Genomic DNA, 23,193 nt, shown 5'->3' with positions numbered 1-23,193 from the left:
TGCAGTAATGAGATGGCTGAGAGGCTAAGCTGGATCAGCTGAGTGGCTGCCTATCAGGACGGAGTACTGTTGCTCTCTCACTGCTCCATGTGTGGCCTCACATCAAGAAAACATCAAGTACTGTGAGTCACTGTATATAGGAGGTTTACATACATTTATATAATATTTCTAAGCTCTAGTCTCTACTGTTAATTAGTACTGATCCATTGAGAGTAGTTGTGGGGTGGGCAGTGGGGAGTTGAGAGAGGCTCTGTGTATCGGTATGTACACAATGACACTCTTTCATATTTGTTCTGTCTGAATGACATTGTTGTGTATTAAAGGCTGTGCTTCACATGGCCCCGAAGTTGTTCGCAGAGGGTGTGGTAGATTCTCATTCTAGATCCCTTCTTTTTACAAGGGATCTATTCTCCAATGTGTGTGCATCTATATTAAAGTAAAGCTGGAGAAAGTGGGGTAATCAACATGGCAGCCAGACAACCTAACAATCCAGCCTACTTTAGTACCGTCAGCGTTATACTGATGGCATAGAAAACAGCAAAAGGGAGCATGGAGGAGTGTGAAGCGATAGGAAAACTTGGGAGGGAGTTGGCCGTGTGTCAGGGGTAGACTCTTGAGCCTTGCTCAGTGCATAGCTGACGCATTAAAGCTCAGAGAGACAGAGAGGGGAGGGGCAAGAGAGAGATACAGACAGCAGTGGCCAGATGGAGCCCTTTTTGTTTTGGAGTAGCTGACTGCTGCCGAGAGAGGGACAGTCTATCGGCACTAGTGTGTCTGAGGGGAAAAGCACGTCACACCCAGTTTGGGCAACAACAGGACAGCAGACCACTGTTTTCTTCTTATGTAGACAGGTCTTCTGGTGTAGCTGTGCTGTTCAGTGTGGAGGCTCTCTATGCAGCTCAAGGTCAGGAAGTCCCAGCAGCAGCCTTGGAACTGTCCCATCTGGATCTTGTGACCCGCAGAGGCAAGTGGGCCTAATTTTCCCTGTTGTAGCACCCAACCTCTATATGCAGACACTATGGAGGACTATAGGACTCTGAAGACGATGTGAGGCCTGGACTATTGTCAATACCTCCCACGACAGCGTCAGTATTCCTTGCCTGATCCTGTATCGGAGTCGAGGGGAATGGGCCCAGCCTCACTGCAGGAGGGGAGAGAGCTGGAGAAAGAGTCCAAGGAGGAGATGGAGAGCTACCACTGCCTTCTGCAGGCTGGCTCCCAGCTTGAGAGCATTCTGCAGCGTGAGTACACATGATGCTGACAGTCCTCATTTAACCTCTGGCAGCAACTCTCATGCTTTTGGATATAATGCTGTATCTGCTTTGAAAACCATTTTCCATTACTACATTTCACATTGCTCTTCTCAGCACAGTCCAACAAAGTGAAATTTACTGTAGCAGAAGTCCATTCAGTTGGATTTACATTACATGGATTTTCATTTTTAACTTCTGAAAACCATTACATGAGGTCACCGGAGAACTGCACTCTATATTTTTGGCTAGTCAGTATTATTGATGTGCCAGTTCCTGCTGCTATGCTACAACTGTGGGCCATTGCAGGAATTATGTCAGCTATTTCAAGCCATCACAGATGGATAGATATTTATCCATAGTAATTATTTGTAGCCTGAATATCTCTAGACTGTAGGTTGTTTATCACTGTGGGACAGTGATTGAAGAAAATGCATACTGTTGATGTCAACTAACTCATTAGGAAGAAAAACAAGATACTCCGAAAGTACATAATGCAGCTTTCACTATTCAGAGTATGTTGTGTCATGCTTCGAATTACGAAGCTAATAAACTGTCAACACTTTTTATCTTAAAATAGCAAATGAATTTAGCACAGAAAAGGGAAAGTGTTATGGTCTTTTTCATACACTATCATTAACATAAAATAATTTTCCAAAAGACTGATGCAACGATTTTGAAAAGCATCAAAAATAATATTACCCTCATCATTCTGAAACTGTGTCTTGGAAATGGCAGAAGAAATAGAAATGAAGGCAAGTCACACATCAGGAGCTATTTCCGTCCATCATGACAGAAATAGCTCCTGATGTGACTGTCAGCTCCATGGGGCAGCTTCCTCCAGAGGCTAATGTGATTTACTCTTGGATCTTGGCAGCCTTGACTTATTGTTTAATTTAAAGATCTTTGCCTCTTTATGTCTCCCATGAGTTCATTGTACCTGGGCTGTACCTGGGTGTGGAGCTAACAGAGACAGCAGGGAAAAGGCCACAATTTATACCAAGTTTTTTTTTTTCTTTTCTTTTTTTTTAAAAATATGGGCCTTGCACTCTAGGTTTGTCCTAATCTGTTTATAAGGGATGCAGTGGTGAGCATTAAAAAAAACCCCAATGCTGTATGAACCAGCAACCACAGATTCATCATTTACTCCATGGGTAATGATACATTATCCTTTACATAGCTCACCTCGTTCCCTCTCTGTTCTCCACCTGCACAATATCCTTCTCAAAATTGTATTAAATCAATCCTGATACAAAATACTTTCCATGAGTGGGTGAGCCTTCTTTAGTTCATTTAAAGAATGTAAGGATTTCAAAGGAAAGGTACAATTTACACAATACTCATGACACAGGGCCTCGTGAATGTGTTGTTAGACAACACCCAACAGAAGACTGTACTCCCATACAGTCTAAATCTTCTGTCTGGTGTCGTCCTGCTTATTAGTTAAGTCTGTGTAACAGTACAATATACCATGAACAAATATGACTTTCTCTGCATTTTTCACAGCAGATGTTGTAGATAATACCCAGTCTAATAAGATTATGAGAAAGAAAGCCGTATGAATCATGATGAATGACTAAATACGACAGAGCCTAACAGCCCATAGCACGGCACAGGCAGAATTGTCCTCCGTCCACTGCCACTTCAACTACACTCCAACTGTTATTTCCACAGCAGTCAGTACTCTTCAACTGACACTTCAGCTATTCACAGTGCACAAGATTCAACTATATCTAGCACTTCAGCTTCAATTGAAATTTTAAAATTCGCTTACTCCCCAAATGGCAGTTCAACTGCTTTTGTCTCTTACACCTTAACTGACAGTTTAACTACTTTCATTGCTTATGTATTAACTCACTTCTCAATTTCTTTCATGGCTTAAACTGACATTTACATTTACATACAAACTGATAATTCTACTGCCTACAGGGGCTTAAATGTGAAATTGAAATTTCAAATGCCTCCAGAAATGCTACTTCAGTTCCTTTCAATGCTTAGAGGTCATCTGGCCTTTAAAAACCTTTCAGTGATTCAACTTCAAGTGATACTTCAATTGCTTCAAGTGCTTCAATTTAAACTTCACGTCTCGCACTTCGTTGGGCCAAACTGTTAACATTTTAAAACACTTTAACCTGTGTATAATGTTTGCACCTACAATTTTAGTATAAACAAGCACTTTTAAATTTCCTTAGAAAATTACATTTCTCTCTTGACAGCAGTATGGTCGATATCACACAAGTAAAATGTTCCTCGTTCTACAGCACAAAATATGTTGATTATGTGTAAAAATGTCATTCCAAAAACTAGCCCATAACATAAATACAATTACAGTGTGACAAATGTCTGCTAACCGAATACCAATATCAGACCAAACGGTGCTGGTTATAGGTGCTCAGGAGTCTGAACATTAAAGCCATTGGGCCCACAGTGTCAAAGCCTTGTGAGACTGTTGTTCAGGGTTTACCACCAAGCTCTAGTTTCCACATACCCAGCCAGTGAAATCTGCAATTTCCTTCTACCCTTTTCTATCCGAATGCAGCCACCCACAGGTCTAATCCCCTCATCACTGAAAGCTTTGTTTAGCAAAATATCTCATGACCTAAAAGCAGTGTGAGGCTAGGCCTCTGTGTACTATGAACATGTTTGTATTTGTAAGAGGAGATTTCTTGCTCTGCAAAGGATTACATTTGTCCGCTTTCTGAGTCTCTACCAAATCAGACGGAATATAACATCCATGCTGGGTATGTGCACTCTCTTCAGTAAAAACCAGCCTCTTTTTTGCTGTTATTCTCTGTGATTCGTTAAGATTGTACTGTGTGAGTCAGGTGTGGCGCTATACCTTCAATTGGTCAGAACATATAGAAAATGATAGTATTTAATTTGCTTTGAAAAGACCCATCACTGTTTTTCTGCATGGGACACGTTCGTTAATATTCAGGCAAAAGTCGTGTTCTAACAGCATTAACGTGTTTGGGTTTAATGTTTTGCCAGCTTAATAATATTGACATCGTATGGTGCCTGTAAAATCTATATACACCCCTATTACTCTTAAGACATCCCTAAATAGAAGTTTGTTTTCACTGTCACACAGAAGGCTTATCAGAGCCTAATAAAATCTGCTGTGATTTGATGTTGTAAAAGCATAAAACATTAAAAAGTACAGGGGGGTTAATGCTTTTTGTAGGTCCTGTATCTAATGAAATCAGTGTAGATGTTTATAACTGTTTGGACAACAGAGATAAGCTTCCTACCTTCAGCTTTGTAGATTTAAAGGATTGGTTTGAGTCCGAATCTGTTTGTTTGGCAGTAAATCGCAGATTCCATTCACGCTGGCAAATATTGCTCTTTCTCTGTGTGTGAAAACAGAAGAGCAGACAGAGGTTATTTGACTTTTGTCCGTCCACACTATCCTGCATGTTACCTTGACAGGTCACGACGCAAGCTCGAAGGGACACTGCATGTCCTAAACAAGCAAAATAACACTGATGAAAAACCACACTGTGATTCTGATATTTGAAAACATTAATCATGATATACCTTTTCGACAGGCTTTAACTTTAACTGTTAAAAGACTATATGATAGAATTAGTTATTATACTTCAATTTAAGGTTAAAATACAACTTAAAGGTACATACAGTACAATCACATGGCAGGAATTCAAAAATGAGCTCAGAGTTAACTGCCCTGGTTGAGATGCTGACTTATTTTATCCTTTAATTATTTCCTTTATTTTTCTTTAGCTCTGTATTATCAGGCAAAAGGCATGATTGATGGAGTATGCAGAACTTCATTTGGCAGTGTTTTCACATGCATTCAACCATGGATGAGCTGCTAGTCAGGCAGAGTAGAGGGAGTATACCTTCAAAAACTGTAAAGTTTATAAATAATGCCTGTTTACAGCACAGTCTGACCTTCTTTTGATCAAGTACAGTAGAGGAGTGTAGTGTGTGTCAGTGCTTGTGTATCCTTTGTTTGTTTTTTAACATCAACTTCAGTGCAGTCACAACTGCTCCAGTAATTTGTTTTAGATGTTCTTGGCTTCTTATTTAGACGATTTGAATCTTGAGCATAACCCCAAGAATCATACTCTGTTCTGCATCTCACTAGCTCACACAATGTTTTATATGGAAAACGTACATTAACGTGAGATTACATCCATTCATTTAAGACTCGTCCCATCCTCCCGAGTGTCTTGTGGCCGGGGGTATAAATGGTTATAAAACTCTTCCAGTGTGACGGTAACGTTACTCTGCATCTAGACAGCCCAGCCTCTGGTTCTGCTATGACCCCAGCTTGGCTCAGCTCCTCTCTGTTACAGACACACATCAAATATTTAGCAGATACCAGTAGAGCTCATTATTTGTTCCCTGACAACCTGACAGACACTATTACCGCAGCCGGTTAATGGAAAATAACCTCCTTTGCGCTTCCTCTCTTTCTTTTGCTTTCCATCATCTTTTTCTGACTGTGTTTTTCTATTTTTTCTGCTCCAATTCATATTAAATGTCTGTATCCATTATGGATGAGGAAACGATGAAAATTTACTGCCCTGTTAATCTGTTGCGTAAACCGCTGAACAGGGGGAGAGACATGTAGTTTAGTATGGTTTTAACAAGTCTTTGCCTCAATAATGTTTGTAACTTTTGTTCCTTTGTCAATTGTTAATTCTTGTTTCGAGAAAAAGCTGGAAATGTATACTCTATGTCTCACTGCATTTCATGATGTAGTATATGAGCTTGTATTAGAGAGACATTTCCACTCTAACTTAACATCAACAAATATGCCCATCAAGCCTAACAGTGTCCCTTGCTCTGGATAAGATCATCCAGTAAGTGCGTTAAATTTACTGTAAATGTAACGTGAGCAAATGTAAACAGTCTCGACATGATGCACAAGTCAGTGTGTCTGCAATCTACCCATCTAGCTGAAGGATTCCTGGTTCACCAAAGGACAGATATAAGCCTCTTTTGAACTTCACTGACTGCTCTATAAGAGACTGCATGCATTTATTGGCTCATGAAACACTAATAACACCAAGCATGAGATTGGTGGGCCATCTGCCAGTAAACTCAACACTGTGCCAACAACAATTCAGATGCTGTATAGTAAATGAGCTGATGCGTTTTAATGATGTCATTTTCTTACTTGCGCCAGATGCAGGACTTACATAGGTGACAGCAGCATGGCAGCATTTACAGCTGTCCACTGATCATCATCATGGAACACGTGCAGTAATAGTTCATAATGTAACAGTAACAGTAAGTTCAAAATAGGCACACACTGGCAAAGTTTCAGTATGCTGTCAAATCTATTTTTGGATTAAAGTTGATAGGTGATATTTTGTGCGTGTTACTATCTTTAAAATCGGTCAGTTTCACGTCAAACCTTTAATGAAAAAGGATTCACTGGTTTTGCTGTGCTGGAAATGTCATTTACACAATCAATAAAAAAAATATGGAAAAGGAATTTTTATACTGTGGGTCTTGCGGGCTTTACAGGCTGCCACCATTGAATAAATATTTAACGATTGATAAGTAAAAACAAAGAAAAAATAAACAAAACATTGAGAGAAGAGCCTGATTTCAATGCAAATTCAGTAGTTTATGATATCAAATAGTTAACATTTAAATAAAAGGCCTATTACCAAATTTTGAGGCAATGTAACGACAGCAACATCCATGTTTAAACATAATTCTGCACCAACCGATCCTTTAATTTAAATATGTTGTTGTTTATACTGTTCTGCAATGCATATTACCTCCTTCAAACCTTAGTTGTAAAAATGTGTGTATCCTCTTCCAGAGGTGACTGTCCCTGTGAGCATGAAGGAGGTGGGAGGATACATAGAGAAACAGGTGGCATTTCTGTCGGGTGAGGCCTTGTTGTTTTATAATTTCTAAAATATGATCTACTTTTTTGTCTAATTTTTATCCGTCCCATTCTCATCCTGCCACCCAGTTGATATCTTCAAAGCAACTGTCACATTTTTTGTTTTTCTAATAAGCACATCTGGGTGTGATCTTGTGTGACTGCTTTATATCTGTTATTCCCAGGGGGCCGTGGGGAAGACTCCAGTGTCATCATCACCCTCCCTGAATGCTCAGCTTTCAGCGACATCCCAGAGGAAGCCTTGGCCAAAGTCTTTACGTACCTCACTCTCATCCCTCGGTGTGTCCTACTTCATCTGTTCCTGTCTGAGTCTCTCCCTCTCACTTTCTGCAGTGCACCAAAAAAACCCCGCACTTGTATTCTGAGCACAGCTGGCCGTCACTGCTCCTTAGCTGACCATGTCAAATGTCCTACTCATGCCCTCTATCTCCAAACCTCACTCTCCCAAGAGATTAGGAGAGTTTAAATTAGATCATTCCAGGGCTTTTTCCCCTCACGTGTCATTGCAGTGAGTTTAAGATGATAAAGAACTACTGTATCTAGTTGTAAAACACTTATAAATGATATGAATTTCAAGCTAGGCATGATTTGACCAATACACCTGCTCTTGACTTGCCATCCTTTTCTCATTCTTTTTGTCCGATAGCTTTAAATCAGCACATTCTTGATGATTGCACTGAATGACATTACCGCTATATACAATTGCCTATTTTTTTTTTTTTGCAGAACGAGGCAACCCGGAGTCAAATTCATCATCATTTTAGACCGTCGACTGGATACATGGGCCTCTATCAAAACTGCACTTGCCAGGATAGCAGTGAGTTTCATATTTCTTTTCATCAAGGACGTTTGCATCTGATCAATATTGCTACGAGACCGTTTAGAGAACACGTGCAGCGAGAATGTGCACCATCGCCTGCGAGCTACGTGACTCTGCTTACAGGCTATTGTTTTATTAATAAGTTACTGTCCGTGGTGCTGAAAACCTGAGCGATTCCCGGACAGCACCCACCAAATAAAGGGATTACTGTTTCTGGATCATTCTAAAGCGGTTTCGGCTGGACGGATACTTTGGATACATCCAAATGGTGCATAGTTTAAAGAGTGGCCTAAACACTCTGTTTGCACTGAACGCCCCGTTGCACGTTGCTGCAAATGTATGAGTAAGCAAAAACCGTGTGGTGACGCGCGGTGCTGAGGAGAGCAGGACGGATGAGGAGGAAGGCGGGAGGGAGGGAGGGAGGGAAACATTGCAGTCAGCGCTGCCACCCTCCGTCCGAGAGGCAGCAGGCGGCGGCGGCGGCGGCAGCAGCAGCAGGCAGCAGCAGAGCTGCGGCCGTGGTCGGGCAGCCGGTGGGCAGCGGCGCACCCTAGCCTCGGCACCGATGTTCGGTGGACAGGCGGGAAAACCTAACACTGAGCCGCTATGACTTCCAACACCATGGCCGATTGCTTCTACCGGCGGAGAGTGCCGAAGATCCGGAGGAGTCCGGTAACGAGCCGCTGATTAGTTCCGCTCGCCGTCTAAGGAGTTGAGGGTGAAGTTTTTTTGGGGGCGGGCAGGGGGAATGCGGCAGTGGAACCGGCCGTTGCTGCCGGCGAGTTCAGCACTGCGGTGCTTAGTCATGCAGCTGGCTGTGCCCGAAGCCCGAACGAAACCTAATCAGGCTGACGGGTGGCTTCCCAATGCATGTTTATCCGCGAAACTAGAAGCTTGATTACTCGACCTCTGCGCTCCAGCCAGGGCAGTGAATGTCAGAAGTTGCGTCACATGCGAATGCATTGCTGGTATCAGAAGTAATGGTTGAATACATACTGCAGGAGGCAATGTGGTATATACCTTACGAATCTTGCTGCAGAGCAACCTTTTGCATTAATTATACCTGCATGATGTAAGCGTGCTAGTCCCCTTGGGAATGAATACAATGTAAAAAAATAAATGTACTTACTTTATTTATCTAGGTCCTTATTGTCTGCTGCCACAGTGCGTACTTACAGCTGCAATCAAATCACATCTCGACAGGCTGTTGTAATGCAGCCTGTGTGTCTTGAGTCTAATGCAAAAACTGAGCAGGAATTCCACGCAATGACCTCAAGCGACCTGACGATGAAATGCAGTATATGATGTATGTAAACGGTGTAGAGAGCCTTGAATCCATTAGGCTTGAGTGACAGTGAAGGGGAGACCTGAAGTCTCTCCCGTCAGATGCGGAGGATGACAGCTTGTTAATGCCTTTTTCTCAGCTCTCATCTCCTCCTGTGCCAGTATGCATACAGCAGTTAGGTCTGTGTTGCACTGCTGTGTGAATGTGCAGATGTTGGAGAAGCTATGTGTTTGCTGCACCACAGTGAGATTAAATCCAAAATTTTTGTTTTAAACCGAATCATCCTCCATATGCAACATCATTAATGCGACAGTCAACATCTTTGCCCTCTTCAAGGCTTCCTTTCCTGGGAACCTCCACCTGGTCTTGGTGCTCCGACCCACCAGCTTCTTCCACCGCACTGTTACGGACATTGGCTTTCGCTTCAGCCAAGAGGACTTCATGCTCAAGATGCCAGTAAGGCAGCTCCTCCTCAGTTACCAAACATTTCCCACATCACAACATGGTGCGCCTCGTTCTTGTCACAATCCTGATCTCCACGAGTAAAATGTTCTGTAGTGTACACAGCCAAGAACACATGTAGAATTAAGTTTTAACTATTGACACAACTATAAAAATACTGGGCAATGTGTTAAAATATTTCTAATGTTTGTGGCGATCTTAGTACTTTATTTTTTGAGTATCAACAATGAAATTCTGATATTTGTTGTGCCATTTCCAGTCATAACTTAGGTGTAACGAACAACCTCTTTTACATGTCATATGGCTCTAAGGACCATTTATTTCATGTAACATTTTAGAACACCTTGCCGAAGAACTGGCTAACACTGGCACATTTACAGAAATGTGATAAAGATATTCATTCCCTTTATAGATAAAGAAATGAAATTAATGAAATAATAGAATTTAGATAAGCTAATAGGTTAATTTATCCTCCAGTATATTAAAGAAACTTGCTAAACAGTTTTGGCTTTAAAAAGAAAATCACTGCATCTTATAAGCACCAGGGAAACTGTATACGTAGAATTTAAGACAAGATTAATCATACCACTCACAAATACATTTGCTGCTAAATACAACGTATTCCTTGTGAGCTCTCAGATTTTGTCTGCAACTTTAGGTGGTGATGCTGAGCTCTGTCACAGACCTGCTGCGCTATATTAGTGAGAACCAGCTGACGTCAGAGTTTGGAGGCACTTTGGACTATTGTCATAGTGACTGGATTGTTTTACGAACGGTACGCTACAAATCAATTCTGAAACTTATTGGGACCAGAAATTAAACTTCATCATCCTTCATCATCTCCCTGTTACTTTCTTTTATTTTCTGAGGCTCACCCCCATGACTGAGCCAGTAATTTTTAAAAAAATATTTTTACCAGTTTGATAAAGCTGCTGCTAGAAATTCTGCATATATGAACATTAACTAAGCTCTGTATCCTAAAGACATTAAGCTGCAGGTTTTTTCCCCTTGTTTCACCCCACAAATGGTCTCTTCACCACGGTTACATATATTAGACGTAGAAGCACCAGTATTACGGCATTTCTTTGTTTTGTACTTCCACTACAGGCTATTGAAAGTTTTGCTGTAACAGTCAAAGACATTGCACAGATGCTACAGGGCTTTGGTACCGAGCTGGCAGAGACAGAGCTGCCCGTAAAGGGGAAGGCCATTGAGTATCTTCTTGAATCTCAAACTGACAAGTACAGGAAACTCAAGGTAAGGTTCCAAATGTTTTCATATTTGATGCATTTATTAAAAGTACCACAATGATGTTAATCTTCTGTTTTTTTGAAAAAAAGATCTAGTAGTGTTTTATGATGTACTGTTTTGAACAGTGTTCATTTATGATGTAAATTAGTCCTCTGTTTGACAGGATGCAATCAGGTCAGTGTCAAAGGAGGGTCGTCATCTTCTCTCCAGCCTGGAGACCTCTGGGAAGGAAGATGAATCCCAGTGGGATGTGAAGCTGGACTGGGAGACAGTACAGAGGTAAGACATCTTCAAGCAGCCTTTTATCTCACATTACTGAGATTAGTTGCTAAAAAAAAAAAGGTATTTTAAAGTACAATTACAATATACCACAGAAGTGGCCACCTTCTTTGGTTGAAAAAAAAATTCTTAAATTTATATTCTTGTTAATTAATTGTAAACCTCAAATACTAATACCCTCTGTTATTAGGCTTCTCGCCCAGCTCAGAGACATGGAGTTGGCCTTTGATGGCTTCTTTGAGAAGCATCATCTGAAACTCCATCAGTACCTGCAGTTGGTCAGATATGAACAAAGCTTTCAGGAGGTAAGAATTCCATGTACTTGTCATGCGCACATGTATAAATGTTTTATGTGTTTATTTCTGCATGCACGCCCCTATTTCCATACTGGCCAGAGGATAACATCTTTTAATTTTGGGCACTTCGTGAGATATACTGTCTTTTGGCTTGTGAAATCCCCAGGTTCAAGTTTTAATGTGGGTTGTAATGACCACCTTAGCCTCTATGAGCCACCAGGTTTTCTTGTTAGTCTGTGTGTATCTGATAGTGTTTTTTTTCTGTTTAGCTGGAGCTGTGTCTAGATCATCTGATGGCTCAGGAGAGGGAGCTGTCTATATCTGTAGACACGCTGGCTGAAACAGAACAGGCACTCAAAAGGCTGGACGGTCTGGAATCTAACGCACAGGTCAGTGTTTCTCAATCAGGCTGTCAAGGTCTGTAAATAATGGCACTTATTAACTGCGTTTGTAATGAAACTCACGCCGTCCTTTTTGTGTTTCTTTGTTGGCTCTATCAGGAGGTGGTGGCTCGTGCTCAGATCATCATCCTTCATGGACACCAGCTATCAGCCAGTCACCACTACGCCATGGCTCTCATTATGCAGCGCTGCAACGAGCTGCGCCACTACTGTGATACACTCAATGCTGCTCTCAAGACCAAACACTCTCGTCTTCTGCACAAACACCAGCTGCTGCTTTGTCTTGGACAGGTACTGAGACATGTGCATCTAATTACACACACATCTGGACACGCATACATATTTATAGTGATACACATGTGCTCTCTACCCACAGGCCCAAACTTGGTGTGATGATGGAGCGTATCTGCTGGCCAATCAGCTGGTAGAAAAGTTCCAGTCTAAGGAGGGGGCCCTGGTTGCCTTAAGGGATATTGGGAAGTTTCTGGAGGGGGCGCCATCCTTGCTGAGCTCAGGACCTGACATCTTGGCCATTGAATATGAGGCTGTCATCACACCTCATCTGCAGGTCAGATGCCACAACTATGATTCTTTATGGTAATAGAACTACAAATATCAAGTATATAGTATGACCTTGTTGCCATCATGTCCGTTTTTGTTTGCTCCACGACATCAGTAATATTACTGGACTTAACATCAAAACCCAATGTCCTACGACTACATCCTTTCTCTCTCCCCATGGCTTTTTGTCTCTGTGTTAGGCCCAGATTGGGAAAACATTTGAGAAGCATGCGGCAGTGCAGCAGATGATCCAGAACCGACAGGCTTGTCTGAGGAAGCTGGCCGATAAACATGTCCGACCGGTCCAACTGGTGGCCCCCAGGTCTGAAAACCCACCCCGCTCCAAGTCCCCGCTCTTCTCCCCCAAGCATGGTACAGTACAGAAACGCAAGCATACATAATCTTATCCAAAAGAAAGAATCATTGTTGAAAAGGCTATTTTGTCACTTTGTTCATCAGCTTATTAAACAGCTTTTGTCTTTAGTTAGCTGCCCTGGTTTGCAGCATATACAGTGGCCTTTTCACAAATTAACTCCCTACCCACCTTCCCCTGTTTCCCAGGCCCAGTATGGGGTCTCATCCAAGTGGCACCAATCCCTCTCTCCCTTGCATCTTTCCTTTAGGCACCATGCTGAAATTAACACATCACAGGGTCCCACAGAGCAGGCCTAAGGTGTTCCTGTACGGGCTCTGGGGTTAGCAGGCCACCTCTACAAACAAGCTGGAACAAGGGTAGATGGTATAATCAGTCCTCTGGGATATACCTGACTGCTCTATTAGTCAGGATAGCTGCTACAGAGCCATATGTGGCTCATATACATTAAAGAACCTTTCATCTCCCTCTGTGTTTCATGGGAGGTTGCACAAAGCTAGCCATATACAGTATACCCAATTAATACTGTATGTGTAATCTGGTGACTTTTATTTGAATCTACTGTGTGACATCATGTGGCTCCATCCAGTGAGTGTATGAAAGTGAAAGGATACATATGCTTTTTTCTATGTCATTCATGTCTTTAAAGCTTTGTTCTCCATGGTAGGAAGCCATAGTAATGAGAGTAATAACAATCAGAGAGAGTGATTATTAACCCCTCTGAGGCTGCCGCAATACTCTGAACACCAGCTATTTAAAAGAAGAGATGAAGGAAAAAGTGGTTAGCTTTAATTTATCTGATTGGGTACATGCATGCACAGGCACATGTGCATGCACAAACATGTATGCATACCACTGATGACTGTAACCTGGCACATGCAAAGACACAACAGTCTGAGCTTGGACTATCATGGAAGGATTTGGCTGCTGGGATCAAAAGGACAGTGACAGCTGTGCTAAACGCTGCTTTAGATCTGTACATACTGGTTCCAGGCTGAACCTTTAGAGGAGGCGGCCTATTATCATTGATTACCTCAAATATCCATTATCACCGATTTATGTTTTTTTAAATTACTGTGGAATTTTAAAAAAAGGTCATAGGCAGGGCAAGAAAATCCCTTTGAGGCTATCGTGTGCACACTGTGCACATGGTCGTAAAAAAAATAATTGTGATTGATTTAGTATGGGTGCTTAAATTCCCTATCTCCTCACTATGCCTCATCAGACCATATGGAAATATACTGTATGTGAATTACACTCATATTCTTTGATAAGCTGCTGCTGTTTATAATCTGGTTTTCACAGTCGATGGTTTAAAGTTCACATTCGACCTCTCTCTGCCTGGGAAGAGAGGATCCCGAAAGAGCCCCAACCCTAGAAAAGTAAGGAAAAACCAAAAAAATTGATTTTGTTTTTTGCTTTATGTGTTTATTTCCTTCCACTATCACAGATTCGCCGAACCCCCAAAATGTGGAAATGTTTATCTCATAACTATCTTGTCTAACTTTTCCCATTTGGTCCAATAATTTGTTCAGTATAATAATATTTTCTCTAAATCCAAATGGAAGAGTCAGTGTTGTCCATCTGTGGTGTGTTCAGATAGAGGTGATTCATGACTACCAGGAGAGCCGGAGCTGTGTGTCATACAGTCTGGATGGAGAGGAAAGCCCAGATCTCTTGAAGCGGTGAGGAGGAGGCATCCGTCCACCCATCTGACTGTCCGCAGTACTGCTCTTTATGTTCTTTACTCTGTGATTCTCTTTTTTTACTGGTAATGATGCCCTCTGGCTCTCTCTCTCTCTGTCTACTTCTTTGTATGTGTGTGTTTGTGTCACAGCCATGTGATGAGGGAACTCATAGAGACCGAAAGAATCTATGTGGAGGAGCTGCTGTCGGTGCTGCTGGTGCAAAAACACACTTTTTTTCTTTTTACTATGTAACGCAAAAATAAACATAAATCTTGCCTTGTTTATGTACTCTGTGTGTTGTACGTTGATGTTTTTTGGTTAAATTATACCTCCTATTACATCATTTATTAAATATACATAAACAATATACTTCGTTAAATGTGTTGCTGTGATTTAATAATGTAGGGTTACAGGGCTGAGATGGACAAGCCCGCTCTGTCGGGGCTTCTGCCACCAATCCTGCGCAGCAAGAGAGACATCCTCTTTGGAAACATGCCTGAGATCTACAATTTTCACAGCAGGCAAGCGATTAATGACTCACATCACGCATACTGTAGACGTATTTTTACATACAAAGAGGAGCATGTAAGATAATGCATGCAAAAGATTGACCATCGCACACTTTCACACAGAAATAGATAGTTATGTCGAATTTTATTGATACTTCTACTGTTGTTGATGATGTGCAAGAAAAGTACAAGTTAAGAACTAAATTAACATTTCAAAATAAGAAAAATAAGCAAAATAATAAAATAAGCAACAGCAAAGTTGTTATTGTCCTTGAACGGGATTTAAAAAAAGGTTACCACCAATGCTTATAAGTCTCCTCATACATCTAGAAAAAAACCTGTCTGTTGACAGCTTAGACAGTATCCGTTTTCAACATGTACAATATGCACATTGGAGTTTTTTGTGTTGTGTCCACCCCTTCTGTCACCATTCGAGCTGTCAATAGCTGTCTGTTACTGAAAGTAATTAAGTGATAGCCACAGTGGGTTCTGTAGCAAAACCCCAAATATATACAGCTTTATGCGATGAGGTTGATTTGTAGCTTTTGAAATGTAATTCTTGGCCTTTGACCTTTCTGGGAATCCAGGGTCTTCCTTCAGGACCTTGAAGGATGCCTGGAGGCTCCTGAGGGTGTGGGAGCTTGTTTTCTGGAGCGGGTGAGATGATAAATGTTGTGTAGCTTCTGTATATTTTGATCATTTGTATATCACTCATTTTCCTGTTTTTCAAACAAATCTCTCTTTTCTGTCTCCTCCAGAAAGAGAGTTTCCAAATGTATGAATGCTACTGTCAGAATAAGCCACGCTCTGAGGCGCTGTGGAGACAATTCTCAGACTGTGCCTTCTTTCAGGTCAGTTTTGCCATGATTTCACTTTCCATCAGCAGTTGAATTTGTTTGATTTGTTTGGTGTCATCCGAGATATGTTTACAATATTTCAAGTACTGTAAATATTTGAATATTGGTTTGTAGTTCTGCAGTTCTTAATGGATTAAAACCACTGAGTCGGAACAAACAGGCTTTCAAATTACAGTTAAAAAAGCTGTGATCAATCATCAAACATTAAATTCATTTTGGTTTAACCTCTCTTCCTTGCCAAGGAATGTCAAAAAAGGCTGGAGCACAAACTGGGCCTGGATTCCTACCTGTTGAAACCGATCCAACGCCTCACGAAATACCAGCTGCTGCTTAAGGTTAGACAGAGAGCGACGTTCTGTCACACCAATACACAGAGTTGATCACCTACGCTATGTATGTGAAGGCTAGTTTATATTTTCTGCGAGACTGGCTTTAAATGCATAGTTCAGATTTTTTGACATGAGGTGATATGATTTACTCACTGATAGTGGGCCTGATGCTTGGAAGTCAGTCAGCAGCAGATCTTGTAGACAGATATATTGAAACAAGAGATAGAAATAAACAACAGCAAATGGGCCCAGTGGCCAGAGACATTTTAAAGCAAAATACAGCGTTGCAGTATTTCTCTAATACTTCATTCTTCTGTCAGGTCAGCCAAGTTCATTATAGGTTCTTACCACTAGAGTGCACTTTTTTATCCAGTGTATTTATGTGCATTGTTGCATGAATTTGTGTGTCCTTTCCTACATGGCTGTTCTTTTGTGTCTTTTGTATGAATGTGTGTGTTCTCAGGAGCTGCTAAAATATAGTACAGATTGTGAGGGGACTTCTGAACTGCAGGGGGCACTCACGGCCATGCTGGACCTGCTCAAATCAGTCAATGACTCCATGCATCAGATAGCCATCACAGGATATGAGGTGAACCAAATCTGTATTCATTAACTTTAATAAATCTGGGATAAATGTGCTATAACATAACATCTTACAGAGAATATATTTACAAAGAAGGCTTGCACATAAATACCTCCTTCCATTATATGCAGGGTGACATTTGCGAGCTGGGCCGTGTGTTGATGCAGGGCTCGTTCAGTGTGTGGATCAGCCATAAGAAAGGTCCCACACGCATGAAGGAGCTGACTCGCTTCAAGCCAATGCAGAGACACCTCTTCTTGTACGAGAGAGCTCTGCTCCTCTGCAAGCGGAGGGAGGAGCATGGAGACGGCTGCGACAAGACCCCCTCGTACAGCTTCAAGCACTGTCTAAAGGTTGGCCTGTGTCTTTGTTTGTGTGCGTTTTAGAGGAATACGCCAGTTTTTTTGGCCCACGAGTAAAATACGTTATGACCATGAAGATCAAAATTAAACACATGCTCCGAGTGGATCACTTATTCTAGTACTCCGAGCTGCTACATAAGCATACAGTAATGCACATTTGGGTGAGTGACAGGGAGTGACTAGCGGTGTCTCAAGTGTGAGAAAATGACATCTTGTGGCAGCTCCAAAGAAAATTCTAAGTAACTGTAAATATAGCAGTGATTGTCTACAGACTACTTTTGTGTGTAAAAGTCTATCATCTAAATGATCTCAGACTTGTTTTGGCTACATAAGAATGTGGTTAACAATGGGAAATTTTTGCAGTTACTGAAACCAATCTTTATTTGCTACTAAGCAATCTGTGTTTACTTTCTTCCATTTTATTTGAGTATCAGAATGCCTAGTGTAAAATGCATGCACTACGTAGTGTCCATGGCATTCACTAAACAGTACTCTGGTTAAATGCTTTAAAGTGGAATGCTCTGCATTTGATAGATGTGTAGATTACAGTTATGCAACACTACCCCTGTCAAAAGGATCATTATTTAAGTGTCCAAAAACCCAATTTACTGCTCAGTGTAGAGTAAACTATTGGGTATTTATTATGTAGTGAAAATGAATGAATTTACAAGGAAGTAATTTTAAACACAGCCTATGTAGACTTAAAAAACACAATGCTATCGATAAATACTGAAGATGTTTCCCTACCTGACATGCTTCCATAAAAATGAGTTACCGCAATAGTAAGAACTTAAAACAACATATGCTTTAATATATTGTTAAAGTTAATCATATACAATCCCTTGTTCTCTGTCACTATGAGTAACATGATCTATACTTAGGTTTTAGCACTAGGTAATGAAGTGAATGATCTACTGGCAACAAATAGTTGATATTGGTGTCAGTGTTGTTATCTTTTGACACGTGTAAGTTGCCAAGCTGGCCACGGAACCTGGCGTATTCCTGCAAGACTTCTTTTGTTGTTTGTGTTGATGTGAGGAGGGTCTCACAGCTGGTGTCACACGACCAGCTGCTGCTGCTGCTCTTGATTTATTATTGAAGATGTGGGGAGGAAGCAGTCACACAACGGAGGTGTGTCTGTGAGTGTGAACGTTCTGACAGGACAGATGTGTTACATGATGTAAGTCTGATGTATGACGTGCTGTTTGAGCTGCTGTCTTAATGCTTAATGTGTGTGTGTCAGTGTAAGCAGTGTATGTCTCTTGGCAGATGACTGCTGTGGGGATCACAGAGAACGTCAAGGGAGATGTGAAAAAGTTCGAGATCTGGTACAGTGGCAGGGAGGAAGTGTACGTGGTTCAGGTAAGGAGTCTAAAAAAGTTGAATGCCAGTAGCTGACTAACAATGCTGCACCTTCTGTACTTGTACTTGTAGTTTTAAACCCTGTCAACTAGAGCCGCAACAATTAGTTGATAAATTAACGAGTCAATCATCAGAAAATTAATTGACAACAACTTTGAATATCGTTTATTCTTTTACCTAATTTTTTAAGCAGAAATGGCAAAGAAAGAAGGTTCCACCCTCTAAAATGTAAATTTTTGCTGGTTTTCATAGTCTTCTTCGCACTAAGCTGATTACTTTTAGGTTTTGAACTCTTGGTTGAACAGAACAAGACATTTTATATCATAATATCACCAAGGGATCTGGGAAATTGTGATCAGCATTAAAGAACAAGCTGACATTTTTCAGACCAAACAGTATCGTTATAACAGCAAATACAGGCCTAACAGAAGATATTGTAACATTGTGGATATGATAGAAGTATTAACAGAATGTTGTGATTCACTGACCATCTTGTTTAGCCTGTTGCAATGTTTCTGTTGTCTCTCAGGCTCCTACAGTGGAAGTGAAGATGGCATGGCTCAATGAGCTGCGCAGAATCTTAACTAACCAGCAGAAGCTGCTTAGAGGTCTGTAAAAACATAAAATTAATAAGGAGTCTAAGCACAAAGGTCCACTTAGTAACAAGAACTTTGAACTGCTTTTCTGCTTTTCACTTCCCTCAGGGAACTTGAGATGTGGTCAAATGCTCTTAAACTTGTGAATGGACCTTTGTGCTTAGATTCTCTTCACCATATACTGTTCTCAAAAACAGGACACACAGTACATGCTCAAAATTGAGGTTAATCTTCAACTTAGAATCAAACGAATGCTGACCAGAAAATATAACCGATCTTTATATCCCCTTACAATACCTCGTTCTTCTTCTTCTCACAGATGAAGCATGTCAACATGGCCAAATGGTTGAACGCATGCAGCTTTCTCCACCACTCTCTGAGAGGTCAGTGCCTAGAGTTGTAGATACAGTATTGATAGTAGTGTGCTAACCGCATGACTTTAGGCTATAGTCGCACAAACATACAAACAAAACAGGCATATGCAAAACGCACACATTCAGTTACAGCACTACTATCTGCATTTCCTGAGTTTTCATGTTTGATCACAGCTTGAGTGAATGTGATGATATCAGCTCACGTTGCCGTGGGAGAAAGCTGTGTGTGTGTGTGTGTGTGTGTGTGTGTGTGTGTGTGTGTTTGTGTGTGTGTGTGTGTGTGTGTGTGTGTGTGTGTGTGTGTGTGTGTGTGTAGTACTGTGTGAGGATAGGGGCAGGCCCCACTCTGTCCACTGCTGTCTGGTTGCCTATCCCCGTTCCTCCCATCCCCCACCTGCAGGGGCATGCGGCCGTCCAGAGGTGTTCCCAGGGGCTGTCTGCCGGGGCTGGACTTTGTCTCGCTGTCGGCTGATGTGTTTCTCTGCCTTCGTTCCCGAAGCCCCCGTCCCCGAAGCCCCCGGCAACGGCCCCGGCCACGCCCCCGCCACCGCCCCCAGCGCCACTGACCTGCCCTAACGCTCAGTGGTAAACTCGGCCTGGCTCGCCTCGCCCTGGCATGACCCACCTGGTTCAGCTTGGGGACCAAAAATTTGCATATTAATCTGCACCTGCAACCCTTTTTAAAACCTCATTCTGGTTCATAACTGACCCCCACACTCTCTTGTCACATTGAGAGGCCTGTGTCTCAGCAGCTCTTCCATGGTATTTCCAACATGGTATCAGGCAACCTCTCTTAGCTCTCCATCTCAAATTTGCTATTTTGCATGTATTGCAAAGGGCAAACAAAAACCAAAGAGTTTTGGCTTCATTTCATGAATTTTCATAATTTCCTCATGAAAGCTGCTTTTTAATATGGGGCTCGTTTTTTGAGATCTGATCAAGCTACTGTAGAATTTGCTTTCAAGAAAGATTATTACTCAGGATGTAGTAACAGAATGACCAAAAGTTGGATCTTGATAAATGGAGACCAGATCTTCCCTTTTGTTGACACATGCGAACATTGTGTGAACAATGTGTCAGTCAGTGGTCTATGAGTCTTAGTTTCCACCTTTTACAGAGAAGCTTGCACACGGCTGCTCTGTGTTCTGTCCCGCTGTCTGGCTGGTCCCTGAATGGCTCGTACCATGGTCATCGGTATCTGGGAAACAACAGGACAGAGTTGTTCCTTGGCACTGATCTGGGGCCAGCTGTACTGTTCCCTCCTCTTGTAGACATGGATCCGATTCAGGAAGTGAGAGCTGACCCTAGATTGTGTGGCTGAGGATAACATCTATCCTGAGTGCATCTGCTGACTCTGCACAGTTTTTGGTGACGTGTTTTTTGTTTGTTTGTTTGTGTAGCAAGCAGCAGAGGGCATCAGTGAGCTCAGAGGACACAGAGTCGGGGAGGAGCAGTCCAGACCCCCAGCCTCACTCCCCTAAACACAAGCAGAACCGCAGGAGTGAGTAAATCTCTTCAACACACATTTATGCCATAATCAAGTAGATACTTAGTAACTAAATCACAGAAAATGTTATGGGAATTGATGCAAATCATATATGCTTTGCACACTGTTGCTGCTTTTCTTCGTAATCCTGAACTGATGTAGATATTTGACTTCTCCCCCCTCAGCAGTTCAGATGTACTTTGACCTGAAGAACCCTTTACAGCGAGGAATGTGGGGGGAAAAGGTCCAGCTACTGAGATTAGCTTTTGATTCTACCTTCTTGTTAATTTCCCAGTAAGTGACAAAGGGGTCAATATAATGTCGACATAGTTACTAAGTATCTACATGGTGCCTTTAAGGTGTAGTGTTCTGAAGAATGCGTTCGTCAGTACCTGTTAACGGCCAGAGTAATGTCTGTGTCCCAGGTTGGCCGGGAGCTCATCACTCGGTAGACATCTGCGAGGGTCTGGAGGAGTGGCCTGGAGGTCGGGACGCTTTCCACCCATCTGACACAGAGGAGAGGGTTATGGTGCAACTGGTGAGACTGAATACAGTTAAATTACATACAGTAAAATACATCCAATGATAAACAGTAAGACCCTTCCAGCGTTTTTAGATCTTTCTATCTATGTCCAATTAATCAAGTAAAAATGACATAGAATTACTGAATATTCCCTGTACAGGACAATCGACTTTTATTGAAAACTGCCATACAGTAACTATACTTTAGCCCTGCAATAAAAGCTCTTGACAGAGGATAAATTAGTGGCCGCGAAGCCAGAAGCAGAATTTGAACGTTTCGTATCTAACTATGCACTAAGACTGACAGCTGACAAATCAGTGTCATCCCAAGATCCGTTTAGCAGCTGTTCTGGAGATTTGGATCAGATCAAACGATCTTCCTCAGCAGATGGAGTTGTCATGGAAGTGTAGATTTTGAAATTACCGTTTTTCTGAGCACTTTAGAGTCATGGACTTAAAAGTCCTCTCTTCACCTTGGAAACAGCAATTTCCAAAACAATCTCTCTTCACGTTTGATTTAGAGGCTGTTATGTATCATACAATTTTCAAAAGAATTTAGGCGTCACATTTGATTTCTGTCTGAAGTTTTCCATACATACTATGAAACCTCTGCACATAGATTATAGTCATTCTTTACTCTTGCCTCAGCTGAGGACATTTCAGAAGACACTTAAATCCCCTCACTTTTTCTGAACTGATGTTTTTATTCTTTTTTGTTTTGTTTTAATTCTTTAATTCTTGTGGCTCTTGTGCCACAACATTGTTCCTCTTTGATATTTTGTGCTTAATTGTGCCTTCTTATTATGCACTTTGTAACTTTTTCTTTCAAAACAGCTTTATAAATAAGTCTGCACTATATAAATGAATCTTTACTTGCTTTGTGCTTGACAGTTTTCCTTCTGTGTTAGTCTCCAGGCAGATACAGGGCTTTGGCCGATTGTCTTCAAAATGGACCAGACATCATCACCATCAAATGTGGAGACGTCATCCAACTGCAGTGTGAAGACAGCAATGGACGCTGGTGAGTTTTCAGCCTATCAACACACACAATTTGAGGTAAGATAGTTTGCCATGGTGATGAGTGTTTACCCAAACTGTCCTATATGTGAAAGGGTTCAAGTTCAGATAGTAGGAAAGACAAAGTATGACAATTGTCGCATACCAAACCCCTCACTAAGCTTATTGCCAAAAATGTAAAAGCAAATGTAAAGTGTGTTCCTCTTGTGTTTTTAATTAATCTATTCCAACCTGGTACCAAAGCGTATTTATCTAATTTCTCCCCTTGTTTATCCCACTCTCTACCCTTTCCTCACTTTTCATCCTCCCATCCTCCAGGCTGGTGAAAAATTTGAGTCGGCGACAAGAGGGCTTCGTAGCAGCTGCCAGCCTGCAGCTGATTATAGGAGACAGCAGCCGAGGACACTCCTCCAGACTAGGGGGTAAAGAAAAGACATGGGCTTCTGAGATAACAATATACCGTAATGTTGAGCTGTAGTACTTCTTGACTTTGATTTTCTTTTTTAAAAGTCTCTATATTTTCTTGTAGATCCAGGGAACCTGAAGGCGAGAAAGCTCAGCTCCCCGTAGAGAAGAAAGCACAGAACGTGAGTCTAATATTTACCCGTGGATGATGAACAGACAGAAGGAACAGACTGAG

General features: G+C 41.6%; 1 protein-coding gene across 5 annotated transcripts; it reads left to right on the top strand.

The window, feature by feature from the left end:
• Positions 1 to 96: 96 nt before the first annotated feature.
• mcf2a (MCF.2 cell line derived transforming sequence a) lies at positions 97 to 23,188 on the top strand. 5 transcript variants are annotated; one of them, XM_040119550.1, is made up of 30 exons: positions 97 to 122; positions 848 to 1,241; positions 7,054 to 7,122; positions 7,305 to 7,419; positions 7,867 to 7,957; positions 9,582 to 9,701; positions 10,366 to 10,482; positions 10,815 to 10,964; positions 11,122 to 11,237; positions 11,428 to 11,542; positions 11,803 to 11,922; positions 12,034 to 12,225; positions 12,311 to 12,502; positions 12,696 to 12,867; positions 14,174 to 14,250; positions 14,468 to 14,553; positions 14,706 to 14,772; positions 14,962 to 15,077; positions 15,653 to 15,722; positions 15,824 to 15,916; positions 16,165 to 16,257; positions 16,715 to 16,840; positions 16,966 to 17,187; positions 18,466 to 18,558; positions 19,088 to 19,166; positions 19,474 to 19,537; positions 20,929 to 21,029; positions 21,440 to 21,552; positions 22,445 to 22,557; positions 22,872 to 23,031. In XM_040119550.1, the coding sequence occupies exons 2-30, from the start codon at positions 1,127 to 1,129 to the stop codon at positions 23,029 to 23,031; spliced, it is 3,357 nt and encodes a 1,118-aa protein (XP_039975484.1). In that variant the 5' UTR covers positions 97 to 122; positions 848 to 1,126. The 5 variants fall into 5 exon arrangements, with proteins under 5 accessions (XP_039975484.1, XP_039975485.1, XP_039975483.1 ...); XM_040119551.1 differs by lacking the exon at positions 97 to 122 and adding an exon at positions 23,083 to 23,188 and having other exon boundaries at positions 734 to 1,241; positions 22,872 to 22,975; XM_040119549.1 differs by lacking the exon at positions 97 to 122 and having other exon boundaries at positions 734 to 1,241.
• Positions 23,189 to 23,193: the final 5 nt, after the last annotated feature.

The sequence above is a fragment of the Xiphias gladius genome, chromosome 23 (assembly GCF_016859285.1).
Source record: "Xiphias gladius isolate SHS-SW01 ecotype Sanya breed wild chromosome 23, ASM1685928v1, whole genome shotgun sequence".
Classification (NCBI taxonomy): Eukaryota; Metazoa; Chordata; class Actinopteri; order Istiophoriformes; family Xiphiidae; genus Xiphias; species Xiphias gladius.
Note: the sequence above shows the minus strand (reverse complement) of the source record. Positions and strands in the feature narration are given on the sequence as shown.

Excerpts from the sequence above, each read along its gene's own strand:
- mcf2a (XM_040119550.1), top strand. The coding sequence starts at position 1,127 with ATGGGCCCAGCCTCACTGCAGGAGGGGAGAGAGCTGGAGAAAGAGTCC. Across the intron at positions 7,123-7,304 it reads ACAGGTGGCATTTCTGTCGG|GGGGCCGTGGGGAAGACTCC; the intron begins GTGAGGCCTTGT and ends TGTTATTCCCAG. Across the intron at positions 9,702-10,365 it reads ACTTCATGCTCAAGATGCCA|GTGGTGATGCTGAGCTCTGT; the intron begins GTAAGGCAGCTC and ends CTGCAACTTTAG.